At 44.2% G+C, this 19,295-nt stretch overlaps 1 protein-coding gene across 1 annotated transcript in view; it reads right to left on the bottom strand.

Moving 5' to 3' along the window:
- Nucleotides 1-17,257, bottom strand: part of ISM1 (isthmin 1) — a 73,332-nt gene extending 56,075 nt beyond the window's left edge. Inside the window, exon 1 of the mRNA XM_041732425.1 lies at nucleotides 15,832-17,257. Coding sequence (XP_041588359.1) covers nucleotides 15,832-15,969 — 138 coding nt within the window. The 5' untranslated portion in view covers nucleotides 15,970-17,257. The remainder of the gene's footprint in view (nucleotides 1-15,831) is intronic.
- Nucleotides 17,258-19,295: the final 2,038 nt, after the last annotated feature.

The raw sequence follows: 19,295 nt of genomic DNA, 5'->3' as shown, positions 1-19,295 counted from the left end.
CAGTCAAGTGTGGCATGCCCAACCTTTTCAAGAGTAATGGATTAAACAGAAGTAGAAACCTTGAGCCAGGGTGACTTGGCCACTCTTGAAAATGTTTTATCGCTTGTGGGCTGATTCACTGATGTAATAAGTGATTGCATATTGAAAGGATCGTTCTGGACTGTTTGGTTTTGAGTGGGCTGATAATTTTGATTACAGAAGCCTCCTCCACCAATTGGGTCAGACCCCAAGTTACGCCAAAGACATCCTGTATGTGTTAAGTGATTTTACTTGCATACTGGAGAACCATTTTTCCTCTTAGAAAGGTAATAAAGTTCTTCATTTTCTCGTAGTCATAAGAACAACTCTGTTCTCTTTTCACTCAGTTCTAGTATCTGTAAATGCTAATAACTCCCTGAGATTCCCACCCTTAGGACTGTGTGAAGGAATCCTATCCACGTAGGTATTGAAAGACTGAACAGAACTGATCCAGGCTTCATTTGGTCTCAGTCCTTTAAAAAATGTGTACTCCACAAAGGACATTTCCAAATAAGTTAATGAGTAATGGGATACGGACTTTGCCATTTTGCCTGATTTCCGTGAGGTGGCCCTCTGGCTTGAAGTAGATCACCCCTCATTAAGGACTTTCCCAAGACCTCGTAGAGCCCAGGGAAAGGGCTGGAGCATAAAAATATAACTCAATTAGTGGAAAAAAGTCACCACTTTGAATAGAAGGCTGTCAGACCAATGGCTGGACTTTTAGGAGCGTTTGGGCATAGGTAACCACAGTGATGGAATGCTCATCTCAAAGCGCTCTCAAAGTATTTTTTTTTAAATTTTAAGTTATTGTTTCTCTTTATTGTACACAATGTCCTATAAAGAAGATATATGTCCACAACTGAGCTTTGAAAGAGGACCACGGGGCCAGTTCCATTTAAAGGGAATGAAGTCAAGCAGTAAATTTGCTGGTCATTCTTTTCATATGGACTGTATCTTAGCCAGCAGTTGGTCTTTGATGTTGTAACAATAGCATGGGGCCATGGAGGCAGAGGAGTATCCCCATAACATCGAAATTCGTCCATACTCATTAAAATTTGGAGACCAGTCTGCAGGGTCCTGCACATCAAGAAGCAAAGGGAGTGGGCTCCAAGGCTTGTGGGCTGCCCTTCCCCATGAAAAGTGGCCATCTCTTCAATACTGTCCACCCTGCCTCTTGCATTCTTTACTGTATTTTTTAATTGAAGTATGATACACATATAGAAAAATGCACATATATAACTAGACAGCTCAGTGAGATTTCACAAACTAAATGCACCTGTGTAGCCTACACTCACATCAAGAAATAGAACATTACTAGCTCCCCAGATGGTCCCCTTATGCTCCCTTCTAGTTACTTAACTTGACCAGGTAACCGGTGTTCTCTCTTTTAACAGCATAGATTAGTTTTCCCCAGTTATTTTATACAAACAGTATCATCCAGCATGTATTCCTTTGTGCCTGGCTTCTTTTAGTCAACATTACATTTGTGAAGTTGTACATGTTGTGAGGAGTTGTTGTTTGCTCTCGGTGTGTGCACTTACTGATGATCTGTTCTACTGTTTATGGGCATTTTGCCATTTCCTGTTTGAGACTATTTAAATAGTGCTGCTCTGAGCATTCTTTCTCAGGTCTTTGAGTGCATACATGAATACATTTCTGTGGGGTATATATATCCAGAGTGGGATCATTGGGTCAGAGGGCACATATATATTATTTTAGTAGTTTGGAAAACCAAATTTCCAAAGTGCTTATATCACTTCACATTCCCTAGCAGTGCTCGACGTTCTTGCCAGCACTTGGTGTCTTCAGTGTTTTTTGTTTGTTTGTTTTGTTTTTGTTTTTACCTTTTTGCCTTTCTGACGGGATATTATAGTGATTTCATATTACAGTGATTTCATATTTTCAGTGGCCATATATATATTTTTTACAATTATTTTTTCCTTTCTATTTTAGCTATATACCCAGTCAGTGCTCAATTCTGTGACTATCAACACATTAACAAGCTATTAAGGTTGTTGAAGTGAGACTTGTCCCAATTCAACATTTGGGGTACAAAAGGAAAAGAAAGAGGGAGCTGCAGAACATACCTGAAGTATGAGACACAGCCTATCAAAACAAAACAGAGGATAAAATATGCTGGGGGTTCACGACAGAAAGGGACTTGAGAAGAATAACTGAAAAAGATCTGAAACCAGAGTGGTCCACAAGCTGATTAGATATTAGTGATGTAATGCGATAACTAAAAAAGGAAATGTGATACTACTCTCAACTATGGGAAACATTTAAAAAAACTATTTGTTCTTCAGAAGACCTTGAGGAAATGGACTTTGTGACACACAGAAGAAAGGGAAAATTGGATTAGTCACCAGGAAGAAATAATTCTGGCCAGCAGCAATCATTAAAAAACAGAATAGACAGCTCCCAGAGCCTGTGGAACTCCTGTCCCCCAGACACGTCCTGATACTCTTGTTATGTCTGGGAAAGGAAGGTAAGAAAGGGTGTCCCTTCATCAAGGAAGTGGTTGCAGGCTTAAACTGTTAAGGCTCTGTGAGTGATGAATAACATATTTGCGGGCACAGTTCCATCCCTACCATGGAGCACACGATTTTTAAGCAATGAGACTGCACAAGGGAGGGCATTCAGAAGGAAGACCTGCATTTCTTGACTCAGACACAACCTTCAGTTGGCAGAATTCTGTGCTGCTAGAAATCCACAGCCTTTTCTACTTCTAGGTTCTCAGAGGCAGGGTCCTTCAGGCCCCACCCTTCTCCTTGGCCTGATGCTGGCCCAGAGCCAGGCTGGACTCCTCAACAACACACTCCTCCTGGGCTCCCTAGGTGATGGCTGGGTCCCACTGGAAACGATCATCACATCCATCCAGCATCTGCTTCGGATGTGGCCTCGTGGTGGGTGGGGTGGGGTGGGGAGCGCGCCTCCGTTGAAATAGGAGGGCTGCTGCTTTCCCAGTCTCTTCTGTCAAGCTGTCCCTGCTTTCTTTTCCTTCTCCCACATGGGAGAAGAAGCCAAGAATAGCCTTTTCAGAAGCATCCCTGATTGGTGGGAGGCAGAATATGTCAGCCACATGGAGCCAGCCTGGACTCCATCAGTATTGTGATATCTCTCCCTCCACATGAGGTGCTCTGAACAATCAGATGATAAACTTTGATTTCCTGACACTGCTTTGCTTCAGCTTCTTCAGCTGCTAAGTAGAAATAGTCCCCATTGGGCTATTTCATGAATTAAAGGTGTAAATACATATAGTCTTTATAGCAGTGCCTGACACAGAGTCAATGCTCAGTGTTAGCCTTTGCTTCATCATTATTAGTTTTGAAAATGGGGTTCAAAAATTAGAATGATCCCAACAGGATGTCTATTTTTAGATAAAGGAAATGAAATGAAGAGAGTTGAATCGCCCAAGGTCACACAGCTCTAACATACCAATACCCATGAGTTAAATCATTCCTGTACATCAAGGATGGTCCTTGCAACAGTATATGCTCCTAGTGATAGCTATATTACTATTATCCCATTTTACTGAACAGGATAGAGAAGTGCAGTGAAGTGTGCAATTTTTGCCTAAGGGTACACATGTTAGTGAGAAGCAGAAGTGGAGTTGAAACAAATCCAAAGCCTGTGATGGGCCACTCTGTTAAGCCTAATGACTAATTTGTGCTGAAAGAATGATGTGGCCCCAGCAAAGGCCCAAGAGTGCTTGTTGCCTCTGCCATACTGTGTGTTTTCACGGTCATGAGAGGAACATGCGGCAGGTAGCCTGCTGGTTGCAGAAGTATGGGAGACACATGGAAGACACCCAGACTCAACCCACAGCTTGGATCCTAGCCTGCCTAGCTCTCCTGAACCCCGAATGACCTGCAGATCCATGAGCATGAGAATACACGTTTATCGTTACAGCCACTGAATTTGGGGGTACTTTGTTATGCAGCATAATAATCCCTGACCTGTACTAAGTCTTTTCTGGGACTTTGCAACTTGCAAGATAAGCATCTTGAATGGTACTTCTTAAACTGGGCTAAGCTTATGGTTAGCCTGGGGCCCTTATTAAAATGTAGGTCCTAACTCAGTTGTTCTGGGTGAGCCCTGAGATGCTTATTTCCTAAGGAGATCCCAGGGGATACAGCTACTGCTCCACAGAACAGGAACCTGCTCTGGGTGCAAAGGCAGAGTACTTATCCCGAGCCTCTCATTTGTGTCTCTGAGCTACAACTGCACCTGTGAACATCAGGGCAGTGGATCCATGAGGGAAGGCCAGTCCCTTCCCTCTGATGAGAACTGTGGGTGGGTTTCTAACCCTGAGCGCTCTCTTTTAACATCTAGTGTAGCCTGGAGGTCAGCTCATGTTAACAGTTCCTCAGCCCACTTCATGGGCTAGGGATTAGAATCACCTAATGAGATCTCCCCTTTTTTACTTTTTGCCCTTTCTACTTCCTGGAATTTGAAGGTTCCCAGCAATAAAACTGGTTTCCAATTCATTTGGGGCTCATAACCAATACCAGATTTCCAAGTCACAATGTAATTGAGTCCCCAGGCAAGAGATACAAAATCTATTTCTGGTTTTCTTAATTTCTAGTTAGGGAGGGCGGGGGGGGGGGGCGGGGCAGGAAGATGAAGGGCACAAGGGACAACAGCTTTTGGGGGGAAGCCCAGGCTTCTGCTGGGACGTCTTTGCAACCTTTTTTTTTTTTTTTTGGTCCAGTACCTAACTTCTTCTACCACCATCACCTGGAGAATGGAGCCCCATAAAATTTTTGTACTTTGGGCATCTTGAAAAAATAGGAGAATTCTCTCCAAAGAGACAATATCTTCTCTCCTTCCTTCACTTTTTCATAATACAGTTGACTCCTGAACAACAGGGGCTGAACTGCATGGGTCCTCCTATGTGGATTTTTTATTGATTTTTATTGATAAATACAGTAGGGTACTGTAAATGTATTTTTTCTTCCTTATGATTTTCTTAATAACAATTTCTTTCTCCAGCTTACTTGATTGTAAGGGTACAGTATATAGTATGTATAAATACAACATATGTGTTAATTATTTATGTTAGCAGTAAGGCTTCTGGTCAACAGCAGGCTATTGATAGTTAGGTTTTGGGGGAGTCAGAAGTTACATATGGATTTTCAACTGGGCAGGGAGGGAGGAGCTGGTGCCCCTAACCCTTGCATCATTTAAGACTCAACTGTATATTATAGATTACAATCTACAAATGTTTTAACTGTAGGAAGAGCTCATCCTGAGACTCAACTTCCAAATATTCTGAAGATTTCCAGTGGTGTCCAGGGATTACTAAAAATCCTAAACATGTTATATGAGTGCCTTAAAAAGATTGCCACAATTTCCTAATTAAGCTAAACATATACCTATCATGTGACCGAGCCATTCTGCTCCTAAGTATTCACACAGGAGAAATGAAAGCATATGTTCATGCAAAGACTTATACCTGAATATTCATAGCATCTTTATTTTAATAGGCCCAAATTGGAAACAGCCTAAATGTGCTTCAGTGGATGAATGGATAAACATATTGTATGCATACAGTAGAATACTAATTGGCAATAAAAAGGATTAAATGCTTTGTGCATAAAACAACATGGATGATTCTCAAAATCATTATGGTAAGCAAAAAACCATACATTCTGTATGATTCTACTTAAATAAAAATGTAGGAAATGCAAAAACAAATTGATAGTGACAAGAGGAAGCTCAGTAGCCTGGAGATTGCTGGAGAATGAGGGAAGAATCACAAGAGAGCACAAATAAACTTTTGGAGATGACAGATTAATTCATCATCCTGATGATATCACAGGTGCCAAAACTCGTCAGATCGTTCACTTTAAATATGCATGGTTCACTGTACATCAATCACACCTCAATAAAGCTGTAATTTAAGAAATAACAACAGAGTTGCTATTTTCCTCCCTAGTCTCTCCCCATCCCTACCTCTGAAAGGTAGCTGGGAGCCAAGGCATGTTTTTCATTTGTTTCATTGGCACTGGCATGAATATTCTATCTGGATGCCAGTGGGAGTAAGTTAACACCTGGGTGGCCTATGACATCATTTCCAGATTGCCTGGATCCTTCATATAGATTCTAGCCACATCTTATTATTTTTGAAAACGGAGATGTGGTGTCCAGGAAGTGGCCTATTGCATTCACAGTCTGCTTTCCTTTTTCCAGGTCACTTATGTGAATATCTGGGGATTGGGGTGCCCCAAACAGTGAGTCTAGCAGCCCAGGGCCCCAAACTTGAAGACAGAAACCCTTCTATTCTATTGGCCCTGCAGCACTGTCCTTATGAGGGGGCCAGGGAGTATTGCTTTCTTACAGAGGTATACCAGTCACACAGACAGTGCTCTATGCAAGATGACTTGGTTTACCAAAATGTGCATAGGTCAGGTCAACAGGAAGAAGGAGTAGTTAGCCTACTGTTTTTATTTCTACTCAGTTTACAGAAACAACTTTTCAGTGACACATGCTGACTGGTGCCTGGGGAGTTGATGAGAAGCTATATTTATCAAGGCACTTTGGCCTCTCCCTTTTTTAGGCATTAGATGACAATCCCACACACCTTTGAGCACTTTCTATTGCCACTCATCCTCCTACTTAAAAGAGCAAACAAGCATGGAATTGGGGCTTTCAGGAGAAAAAAGACCAGTTATCTCTTTAAACACCAGGAATTTGAGGGTTTGCCCAGCCCTGATCTTTCCCATTCCTACAATTTTGGAATTCCCATCTTCCCAGCTGTTCTGGGAGAGCATGGCATAGCTTGATTCTGTTGCTGCCCACAGTGCATACCTTTCTGAGATTAGTAGGCTTCAACTTCGTTAATGACAGCAAGAAGTAGCAAGTGCCTCATGGAAACTCTGCCCTGTACATTTCTTACATCATCACTTCCTAGAGAAGTGGTCACCATCCCTATGGTTTGAGTAGTGCTTCATTTAACTTGGGCTCTCTTCCACAAAGAAACTCTTAGACAAAAAGCAAGAAGTATATTTGGGACATGACCCCAGGAAATTTTGGTAGGGGAAGAGGAAAGAGGCAGAGAAGGGAAGAAGCCATAAGGTTATGTTATTAGGCCAGTAACCACAGTGGACAGTGAGTGGAACACTGGGCACTAGCATGCTGACTTTATTAATATTGTACTCCATCTAATCTCTGGACTCATAAGCCACAGAAAGAAAGAAATTAAATTTTATCTTTTATGTTTACAGCTTCTTTGAAGTTCCTATGGAAGTGGAATACAGAGAAAATTTAAATAAAATGCAAAATGATATATGTTTCTTAATAGCACATTCCTTTGCTATTTCTTAAACTCACAGCATATCATTCTGGGCATTAAATTGACACCACTATCCCATCCCCTAAAGAAATCTTCTGTCTTTCAGGAAATGAGTACAGACAGGGACACCCTTAGATGTCACTGAAGAAAGAGGCTTCATCACCATCTCTCTCTTTTTTTTTTTATAAATAAAAGAATTCTGAGCGAAGGGTTGCAGAAGAAAGATATTCTCAGAAGATGGGAGAGAAAGAGGAAACCACAGAACCCATTAAACACTATAGAAGAACACCAGTGCAGACAGGTTAAAAAAAAAAAAACTATTAAAAAAAACAGTCTTCAAGTCCTGAATGAGATGCTTTTTTGAAAAGTGAGTAAATAGTGATAAAAAGAGCAAACATGAAATTAAGATGTAGCATAAAAGATGCAAAGGACACATCAGAGAAAAAATACTGTGACACTGAAGGTTGTGAAAAGAAATACTTGTAAGACATACAGAAGATTGTGGGATTCTTTCCTTTGGAGACTTTAAAACCAAAATAGATTATCTGTTACGGAATGGATAGTTCTCATGACTTCTAAGAGTGTCCCCCAGACTCAAAGATCAATGCCTTTTAGAACATGGCTGGGAAAGGATGAACAAAGGGGTTACACAAACAATAAAACTTTCTTCTGGTTTGTATAAAGGAAAATTAAATTAAGAAATAAAATTATAGTACTTCACTTCAAGGTGGCAGACCAAGCATTTTCATTTACTTCTTTTCCCTCCCCAAATCTTACTGAAAAGGCAAATGAAATAAAAATAAATAAATAAATCCACAACAGACAATGAAATGTAAGCTTTACAAGCTGAGAAGGTTCACCTACAAGAAGTTGACATGGAATAAATGGTAACCAATTGAAAATGAAACACTACAGAGCTGAGAAAGTGAAGAAAAATCTCTGTAAAAAGTGAGTTTCTTTGGTGGAATTCCTATAATAATATGAAGAATAGAGGCTATGTCAGTGGCACTACTAAGTATCTACTCATAAGACATGAAAACATATATTCACAGTAAGGTTTGTACAAGAATGTTCCATGGCTTTAAAAAAAAAATCCAAGAGCAATGGAAACAACTCAAAGTTTTACCAATGGTGGGGGTGGATAAACAAATTGTGATATAGTTACACAATGGAACACTACTCTACAATAAATTAGAGAAATCTACTGATATGCACACCCACACAAATGAATCCCAAAATCATTATGTTGAGCAAAAGAAGACAGACACATACACAAAAATGTACACAGTATGGTTCCATCTGTATGAAGATCTGGAACAGGCAAACTATGATGATAGAGGTCAGACACTGGTTGCCTCTGGAAGGAGTGAATTGCCTAAAATGATTTACTGGAAGACTTTCTCAGATGATGTGGACATTCTATATCCTAATTTTGATGGTGGCTACATGGACATATAAAATTGTCAAAAATGGAACTGAACTTTTAAGACTCAGTTACTTTATTGTATGCATATTATATTCATTATTTTTTATAAAACGCTTTAAAAATGTTGAGAGACAAAAAGAATGAAGAAGAGGAGGAGAGGAGGGGAGAAGGAGAAGGGAAGAAGAGGAAAGGAAAGGAGAGAGGAGAGGAGTGAGGAGAAGAGAGGAGTAGCAAAGATCTAGAAGCTAGGAGGAAAAGGTGAGGACAGGAAACTGATTAAAGAGTGCGTAAGCAAAGAAATTACTCAAATATCCTCAAGATGAAGACAAATTTGGAGCTTCAGATTTAAAGCGTCCACTGAGTGCTAACCAGAACTAATTAACTAAAAGCCTTAAATCTAAACACAATATGATGACATTTCTAACATTATGAATAAAGTGAAAAATCCTAAAAGCTTCTAGGTAAAAAAAAATAGTCATCTACAAAGATACAGCATCAGGCTTTTGAATGAAACATGAGATGGGGTAATAAAATTGGATTTTATCTTCAAAATCCTGACAGGAAACAATATGGAACACAACCAAATGCCAAATTAGCATTTAAGTGTGAGAACCAAATAAAGATATGTTAAAAAATTTTGGATCTCAGAGAGGTTAGCCTTTGATAAAAACTTTCTAAAATAAATTTTTGAGAATGTTTTCCAATAAAATAAAAGATGAAAATATGAGATTCAAGCAGCAGCAACAGCAGATAAAGAAATAAGTAAATCTTATAGCTAGGTCTAGATAATTAAAAAGGCATGTCAGAATCTTACTTTGGGGGGTTTAGTTTATAAATACAGATTGATTTTCAGCACTGACAGAAAAGTGTCAGTTCAAATTTGTTAGAATATTAAGAGTAACAGCAATAGAAACTTTCAAAACTAAAGGAAGAACGAACAAAGTAAATAGTGTTTAAATACTTATTGAATGTTTGTGTGCTAATAAAGTACTTAGCATCATTCAGTGCTTTAACTTTTACAATAGCACTTGGAAATCATTATTACACTAATTTATAGAGGAGTAATTAAGACATATGCTAACTCTCTTGCCAAAGGTCACACTGATAATATATTGGAGGGTATGAGGCAAAATGGAAAAAAAATTGGAAATTTGAGAATACTGCATAAAATGGGGAAAATATCTTCAAATCTATCAGTAATCATAATAAATATAAATGAGGTAAATTCACTGATTATTGCATGGAGAAAGAAAATTTGGCTCTTGGTTATTAACAAGAGAGATATTTAAAAGACACTCAAATCCCAGAAGAAAAAAATAAAGCAAGAGTTGCAACATTAATATCAAATAAAAAAAGTATTGAAGGCAAAAGTCAATAATATGATAAATAAGGAATTTCATCTTGATAAAATAAAACCACCAAAAAGGACATTTTATGTCCTAACACCATGGATTCTAAACAAGTAAAGCAAAAATTAATGGGATTATGAGAAATAGTCAAATCCACAACATTAGGAAAAAAATGAAATTAATTTTCTTGAGGAATTAGCAGATAAGTAGACAATATCAAGAGTTGAGGGTTTTCATATATTCATAAACACTAATATATTTCATAATATAATTAACAATCTTGATCTGATAGGTCTTACAAAGACATGTAAGATTGTACAGCATAAGAATATACAGTGATGAAATATTTGCAAAATATGTTTGTACTATGTACAAACCTTACACTGAGGAAGTCTAATTTATCTAATTTATCAGTATGCAAAAATCTATGATTTTCTGGGAAAATGTAATTTACCAAAATTGACTAAAAAGAAATTACATTATCTGAATAGACTATTGACTGTGGAATAACATAGAGTGTTAATCAGAGATATCAAGTAAAGATGTACCAAGCCCAAAAGGGTTTTATGAACGAATTCTAATGATATCATAAAAAAGATAGTTCTTATTTAAAGTGCTAAGGTGAAAAAAAAATGAAGATTTTCAACTCATCTCATGAGAATCTAATGATCCCACTACTGAAATGGATATTTCTAGCTTTCATGCATACACCAAGAAAAGTAAGCATATATTTCTATAGCTTTCCTAGATACCAGAACTAACAAACTGGAGACTATAACAACAGCAAAAAAATAAAACCCTACTCACAACAGTAACCAAACCTAGGTATGACAGGACAAGTACACACTTGGACAAAACCCAAAGCTGTATCTTTATCTTCAACCTTAAACCCACAAATAACTCCAAAATAGATTGTTGTTCTAAACAACGACAGCATCAATAACAATAAAAAACTATAAAATGGTTAGAGCAAAATATATTTAAAGATTTTGACAACCTTTATTCAAGGAACTCTTTCTTAAGTAGGGCAAGAAAAACCAAAAGTCATAAGTGAAATGACTCAGAGTTGCTTGCATTTAAAACAGAAAGTTTTTGCATGGCTAAAGGCAGCAGAAACAATATTAAAAGATGAGTGGAAGATCGGTCTAAACATGAGATAAAGGTCAATGAGACAAAAGGTCAATATGATAGATATTTTGCAAAGATGCCTACAATAATTCCTGTACCCTGTACACATGCTCCTTTGCAATGTTACTTTGTTGGTCCTCTAATCAAGAGGAGTCTATTTCCCGTCCCCTAGACTCTGAATTGACCCAGTGATTTGTCTGGGCTCTAGTGATTTGTTTGTAGCTGAGGTTGTATAAGTTCATTCAAGAGGTCTTGCAATTTCTGCTTTTACTCTCTTGCAGCTCTAAGTCCACCATATAAAGCCATGCAGGCTATAGCTTCCTTGAAGATGAAAGACTCGAGAGAGAGCTGAAGTGACAACAGCCTGCATCAAGCATCAGATATGTGAGTGAGGTCATCTTGGACTATCAGGCTCATGTCAAGCCAAAACAAGGCTACAGCCGTATGTGTAATTCTAGGTGAGATCAGCAGAAGAACCACTCAGCTGAGCCCAGAGCAAGTCGCTGACCCACAAACTGATGAGCTAATAAAATAGTGGTTATTTTTAGCCAGTAAGTAATGGGGTGGTTTGTTACATAGTAATAGCTAAGTGGGACAGTCATCCAAAAGAATTCCAGGGATAAGAGCAAACAGCCTGCCTGAAAAATGAGCAGGCAAGTCATGAAACAAGAAACACAATAGCTGTTGACTCAGATCAGAGCTGGCAGTCTTGCTGAGAAAAGAACTTGGACTCCACAGACTGCCTGCCTGGGGCTGAATCCTGGCCCTGCCCACCACAGCTCTGTGGCCTTGCGCAAGTTACTCAAATCTCTCCAGGCCTCAATTTCCTTATCTGTGAAATGGACATGGAAAGATGATCAATCCCACAGAATCATTACAAGGAAACTTACTTGTATTAAGTAAAATAAATGTTCCTTTTGCTTCTACTGCTATAAATAGTTCAGTTAACCTCTTGAATCAAAAGCAGTGAGTGCAAAAAGCTAAACTGTTTTATTGAAGGCAAGTAAAGGGATAAAGGAAGAAAGAACTCTTAAGGACAGTAGTTAGGAGACAGAGAACAAAGACAGTTAATTACATTTCAGAGTTTGGATTCTTTTAATGGTATTATAAAAATAATCAATTTGATGATTTATAATACTTGCTTACATTTCATTGTTTTAATAAGGTCTAGCTTTATTATTTAAAATCTGTAGAAATTCATGGTTTAAAATCTGACTGAGATTTAGTAGAGAGGCCATCATTTGAATTTAAAGTAAAAGACATATAATAATAATTACTATTATTGCCCATGGATCTTATATTTTAGGATGTTCTATCTTCCAGACTGCTTTTACTAAATATAATTGTTTTCTTACTATTATCAATTAAAGACATGAAAGAACTAATCTGAGTATCTGATCAACATGAGACACTTATTTCTATAAGGAGGTAAGATTTCATTCAAAAGTGAAAAAAGTACACAATTCTATGCATTTTTATGCAGCTATTGCAGACAACTGGACAATTTCTTGTAAGATATTTTAAAATACTGAAAACAGTATGAAGACTAACATTGTTTTCATGAGCCACATGAAATCTAGTGCATTCAGAGCATTTTACTGCCACCTCATAATAGCATACCTACAGTACAGGAGCAGTCACAGAGTCAAAAAAAGGTATCCTCTAGTATGTTGAAACTACCCCCAAAATCGGGTTAGATCATGGTTATGTGTGTGTGTACATATACATATATGTTATCATATATCATATGTTAACATATATATAATGTTATCAATGTATGTGTATATAAAAATATATATATATTCATATTTAACCCAATAAGACTGCCAAGATGTGTTTGAAAATATAAGTTGTTAAAAGGCTTTCTCTCTCGCATACCCAACACAAAGGCTTTGCTAAGAAGTTGGAATAGAAATATTCCTCAAAGATTTTTACACTATAAAGTAATAAAAATAAATTAAGCAGCTTCTAGCTGTGCTCCCTTGGACAAGTTAACTAACAGCAGTTTTTTTTTCATTTGAATCAGGGATAACAGATAGTGCTTATTCACAAGACATTTGTTGATAGATGTAAAGTGCTAAGAATAGTGTCTGACACATAAAAGACACTCAAGAAATCTTAGCGATTATTGTTGTTATTCTTACTACTATTTTATTGGGTGTCCTTGATATGTCAAAACCACCAGATCTTAAATATAGGAGTATCTCTTTTTATATGATCCTAAATATACTTCAGTTTGGGTAAGTAAACCAACTGTTGTGCATTTCTAACTGTAACCTCATGTTTTTGAATATTTTAAGCAGAAATAACCAAAAAATGTAGTATAAGAATGGATTAACTTTCTAGTTACAAAGAATGAGTTTAGCAACTTTAAATATCACAGTGCCAACAAATAAAATAAAATAAAATATCACAGAGCTAACAAACTTAAATGGAGCTTAAGATGGGTTAAGAATGCTCAGTAAACAGAAAGAATATAGTATCCCTAGTTTTGTTTTAAATACACCTGCTACTAGTGAATTTAGTTTCCGGGGCTCAAAACAGTCTTTTGCAGACTTTTTCACTTGGTGGAACATATTCTCTTTCTACATTTAAATCATCGTATCTTTGGAGAGCCAAAGAAATAACTTCAGTCAGGAAGAATATAAAACTTTTACAATAACAAATTACAAAAGAGAATAAAATTATGAACGAAACTGTTAAACTCATCATTCTGCCTGGATAAGTGCATTTAGTGGACAGAATAACCAAACACTATTACAAGATAAGCTGAAGCCGGTGGATTAGCAGCTCTTTGGGACCCAATGTATTCCTAGGAGCACTATGCCTTCTAAATCCTCCATTGCTTTCGCCCTCTTGGGGAAATTCTTCAGCCAAAGGCCCCTTTGAGAATTTAATCCACTTCCCATTTGCAGTTGCCACTTCCACCAGCTGCTTCTCTCATTATCTTACTGTTCAGTCAGAAAAGGCCAACCCCAGGTTATTCTAATGATAGCAAACACCTCATAAAGAAATCTGCCAAATTTACTTTTCCATAGACCATCATTTTTACAGCTTTTCATGAGTCCATGAGGAAAGAAAGCATCATGTATAAAATATGACCTCCAGAAATCTTGAGGATATTAAGAATTATGCCCACAGTGCTAGACTGGTGGGTGTACCACAGTCTATAGAGTGGGAGTATCTTCAGTTTCCCCAAAGGAATCCTATCAGTCTGTCATTGTAGCTGTTGGCCCACAGAAGATGGGAAGACCCCACAAACTTAGGACATTTTCAGAAATATCCCAAATTTAAAAGAACTGGAGGTTCTGGGGTGTACACTTTTCCATTCCTGATTCTGCATTTGTGTGCAAGGATCGCCTTGCTTTAGTCTGACACCCCGGCAGAGAGAAAACTTGGAATGCTTAATCAAGAGTTTGGAATGTATGAACTCTGGCAAGTTTCCTAATCTCTCTGTGCCTCAGTTTTTGAATCTGTAGAGGAGGCATATTAACAGCACAGACCCTCATTAAATCAATGAAATTCTGTAAAGCACTTAACACAGTGGCACACAGTAAGGACTATGGAAATATTTAAGTGAATTCTTCTCTCTTTAACAATAAAATCTTTCACAAAAATCACATGAAAATGTTTTTTAAAAAAAAGGGATTAGCAGGGGGCAATAATTGTAAAGCCCTTTGGGAACAACGAATACTACTTATGTGGACATTGCAGAGCAAAGAGTTTTAGAGAGGCTGGTGTGGGGAAGAGATTTTAGGAGCCAGAAAATTCCCGCTGCTTCCTGGGAAAATCCTTTCTGACTTCTGGTCATGCTCCAAGCTGACAGTAGTTAACACCCTTAGACTCAAGGAAAAACTTCTTCCAAGACAGCGGCGGGAAATCCCTACCTGAGCCATGCTCCACTCTGAAGCCATAACTGACCTTGTGTTTGAAGCCGACCATCTCCTCCCCAGGGGCGACCCCCGCCCCACCCCGTCACCCCGCCTGGAGCTGAGCGGACCATCAGGATCCCATTCCCAAAGCAACCCTCAAAGGAGCGGAACGCTGGAGGCGCCAGGCGGTCCGGTCGGCACGCGCGACAGGTGGCCTGACTGCGCCCTGCGCCAGGCTGGGGAGGGCCCGCGGGCGGGCAGGGGGCGTCCGGCCATTCTCCTCGGGAAGTTATTCCCCGACCTTCGGCGTCGCTCTGCGAAGGAGCAGACCCACCGGGGTTCTTTCTCTCCAGCCCAGCCCCTCCCGCTCCCGCTCCCGCTCCCCACTGGGCAACATCTTCGCCTCCAGAAGACCAGCCGACGCTGGCGGCGCCCCAGAGCGCACCCGCACGACCTCCACACGCTGCTTCGCCCGCCCGAGCCCCGCGCCCCGCGCCCCGGGTCCCTGACCCGCGACGGACCCTGGGGGGAGCGTCTGCACACCGCGGGGCAGGTCCAGCCCCAGCCCCAGCCCCAGCCCCGGGCACGCACCCCGCTCCGCCTCGGCCTCAGGCGGGCCGTCGCAGTCCCCGCGGGGCGCCGCCCTCCGGCTGCTCTCGGGTGGGGCGGGGGCTCTAGCCCAGCACCCGCCACCCGGGGCCGCGGCCGCGCGCCCCCGCCGCCCTCTGGTGGCGCACTCACCTGCAGCGGGGTCCGGCTGGCGTTGCCCGCGGCCGCGTCGGGCCCGTCGGCGGCTCCCGAGCCGCGCAGCACCGTGATGTGCAGCGTGAGCAGCAGCAGCCCCAGCAGCAGCAGCAGCTCCGCCGCCAGGCGCACCATCCTCTTGAGGCGCGCGGCTTTAGGACCCGGCGCGGCGGGCGGCGGCGGCGGGGGAGGAGGAGTTGGAGCCCGGGAGCCTGGCAGCGCGGCTCCCGCCTCGGCCCCCGCCGGGGCCCCGCTCCCCGGGCCCGCGGGGCTGGCGCTGGGCTCAGCGGGGCGCGCCGGGCCGGGGGAGCAGGAGCCGCCGCCGCCGCCGCCGCCGCCGCCGCCGCCGCACCACGGCGGAGCCACGGCGGGGCCGGGGGCGTCCAAGCCGACTGCGGAGCAAACCCCGGCACTCCCCGGCGGCGGCGGGGGCGGCGGGGCAGGGGGGCAGCCCGGGGCCCGGGCGGGGCCGGGGACCACCCTGCGGGCCGGCGGCAGCGGGGGCGGCGGCGGGGCGGGCGCAGCCGAGCCCCCGAGCGCACATGGGCGCCCCAGATGTGGCCGCGCCGCCGCAGCTGGAGCGGGAGCGGCCGCCAGAGGAGCGCGGGGAGGAGGAGGAGGAGGAGGAGGAGGAGGAGGAGAGGGAGGAGGAGGAGGAGGGCTTCGGCGGCGGCCCGGAGTTACCTCCACGCTCGGCTCCCCCGCCCTTGCCGCCCGGAGCCACTCACCCGACGAGCCGCCTCCCCTCCTCCCCGCGCTGCGCTCTCCGCTTCGGGCCCAGGCGCTGCCGCCCCGCCGTCCTGGGGTGAGCCGGCTCCAGGTAGGGCCCGGCCACACGGGGCTGTCACGGTGCCGGGCGCCCCGGGCTCGGCGTCCGCCTGCCGCGCTGCGCCAGGTGCGCGCACCGCTGCCGAGGTCGCTGCCGAGGTGCTGCCGAGGTCGCCGTCGCTGTCGCGGGCGAGGGCGAGGGCGAGGGCGAGGCGAGGGCGAGGCGAGGGCGGACCTTGTGCGGACTAGGCTCGGGGCTGTGGGTGCGCGGGGTGCCTGGGCGCGTTCGGACGCCTTTATTGACTGAGTGGAGCCGGGGCTGTGGTGGAGGACCCAGAGGACGAGGACGAGCCGGGTGTGCGTCCGCCGCCGTGCGCCCCTGGCCGACGCCGGCGTGCGTGTGTGCGGGGCTGCTCGGGCACTCGGCGCTCGTGGCACCCGCTCCCGCACGGCTCCCGGACGGCTCCCGGACGGCTCCCGGCCGCGAGGCCCCGGGGAGCGCTGCTCGCGCGGCGCCGGGTAGAGCCTGGGGTGCGGCGAGGCGAGGCGAGGCGAGGCGAGGCGAGGCCGCTGGGGGCGGTCGGGTGGCGCGCGCAGGTGGCGCGGCGGGGAGCCGGGGGTGCTCTGGCGCGCGTCCCGGGACGGCGGCGCGGCGGGCGGTCAGGCTCGGCCCGGGCAGCCGTGGGCCCAGGGGCTCATCCCGGAGGCGCTGCTCCCGGAGGGGACCTCGGGGCCGCGCTCGCACAGCCGCCGCTCCCGGGCCACCGCCTCATGACCGCGCCGCAGCCTCGGGCTCCCGCGCGCCGCTCATGCCGCGCTGGGGGCCTGGGGCGAGCGCAGGGGCTCCCGGGTGGGGCTGCGGGAGCGAACTGGGTCCGGTGCTGGGCTCGGACCCCGCGGGCCGGCGCGCCTGCCCCTCGCTCGCGGTGCGGCCGCGGCTCCCGCCTTCCCGGGCGGCTCGGAGCGGCGAGCGCGCAGCCCGGCTGCGGCCTTTTATGCGGCGCCTCCCCCGCCTCCCGCCGGGTTCCCGCCTCCCTCCTGCCCAGCGCCCGCCCAGCTGGGCCCTCCCCGCGGGCCGAGCCCTCAGCCCAGGCGTCCGCACACGCTCGTTTCGCAAATTTCCAAGCCTGCCTCGCTTCTGGGACTCCGGTGCGCCGGGAGTGATCCTTCCGGTTCTCCTTCGGTGACCGAAATTAAATAAATGAATTCCCCCCCCCTACACGCCCCCGCCTCGTTTCTGTCCTTTTACTGCAAACTGAAGATTCTTAAGTCAACCACCTTCCGACTTCGTATCTTTACGCAAGGCGCCTCGTCTGAGTCGGTGGCATTTGGTAGAACTCAAGTAGCAAGGATTAGGATAGGTTAGTGATGGTTAGTGATGGTTAGTGATGGTTAGTGATGGTTGGTTAGTGATGGTTAGTGATGCTTAGTGATGCTTAGTGATGGTTAGTGATGGTTGGTTAGTGATGGTTAGTGATGGTTAGTGATGGTTAGTGATGGTTACTGATGGTTAGTGATGGTTGGTTAGTGATGGTTAGTGATGGTTAGTGATGGTTGGTTAGTGATGGTTAGTGATGGTTAGTGATGGTTGGTTAGTGATGGTTAGTGATGCTTACTGATGGTTACTGATGGTTGGTTAGTGATGGTTAGTGATGGTTAGTGATGGTTACTGATGGTTAGTGATGGTTAGTGATGGTTGGTTAGTGATGGTTAGTGATGGTTAGTGATGGTTTACTGATGGTTAGTGATGGTTAGTGATGGTTACTGATGGTTACTGAGTGGTTAGTGATGGTTGGTTATGAGTGGTTAGTGATGGTTAGTGATGGTTGGTTAGTGATGGTTAGTGATGGTTAGTGATGGTAGTGATGGTTGGTTACTGATGGTTAGTGATGGTTAGTGATGGTTGGTTAGTGATGGTTAGTGATGGTTAGTGATGGTTAGTGATGGTTACTGATGGTTACTGATGGTTAGTGATGGTTGGTTAGTGATGGTTACTGATGGTTACTGATGGTTAGTGATGGTTGGTTAGTGATGGTTAGTGATGGTTAGTGATGGTTACTGATGGTTAGTGATGGTTGGTTAGTGATGGTTAGTGATGGTTAGTGATGGTTTTACGTTTTAATTTGCGTCCGGGGAAGGAAGGGCTAGGCTAGTTGCTGCCTTTAGAGACGCCGCGAGCATCTTTAAAATTCTAACCAGCCCTAGCATTTTATTAATGAATTGGCAGCTGTTTATAAAACATTCGGTGTCTTCCTTTACAGTAATTTGGGGGGGGGGTGGTGGTAGGGGGGAGAGAGGGAAGATGTGTGGAGCGAGTGCTTGCTTCGGATGTGTAAGCCGCGGGTCCTCCCTCAGGCGTCCCATTGCAGTCTCCAGGCTTTAAATTGTCATCCGGAGCACGGGGGGGGGGGGGGGGGGGGGGGGGGTGGATTTGAAACAATAGATGGTCCGCAGTTCAGATGGGTGATCAAAGAGGGGATCTCAGCGGTTTTCAGACCCCACAAGGATCCTCCTGTCTGTTTTCTAATTAGAGCCACTTCGAAAGGAGAGGGGGGCGGGAGAATCAGCGCAATGATGAAATATATAAATTAAGACGGCAAACTAGAACCCCAAAGGCAGCGAGAGTTTAAGGCTGCCAGATTATGATGTGGGCGCACAGGGACAAATGGCTTTTCTATTGCCTGAGGCAGGCT

This window comes from Vulpes lagopus, chromosome 18 (genome assembly GCF_018345385.1).
Source record: "Vulpes lagopus strain Blue_001 chromosome 18, ASM1834538v1, whole genome shotgun sequence".
NCBI classification, from domain to species: Eukaryota; Metazoa; Chordata; class Mammalia; order Carnivora; family Canidae; genus Vulpes; species Vulpes lagopus.
The sequence above is the reverse complement of the archived record's forward strand: the minus strand, read 5'-3'. Positions and strand labels throughout refer to the sequence as shown.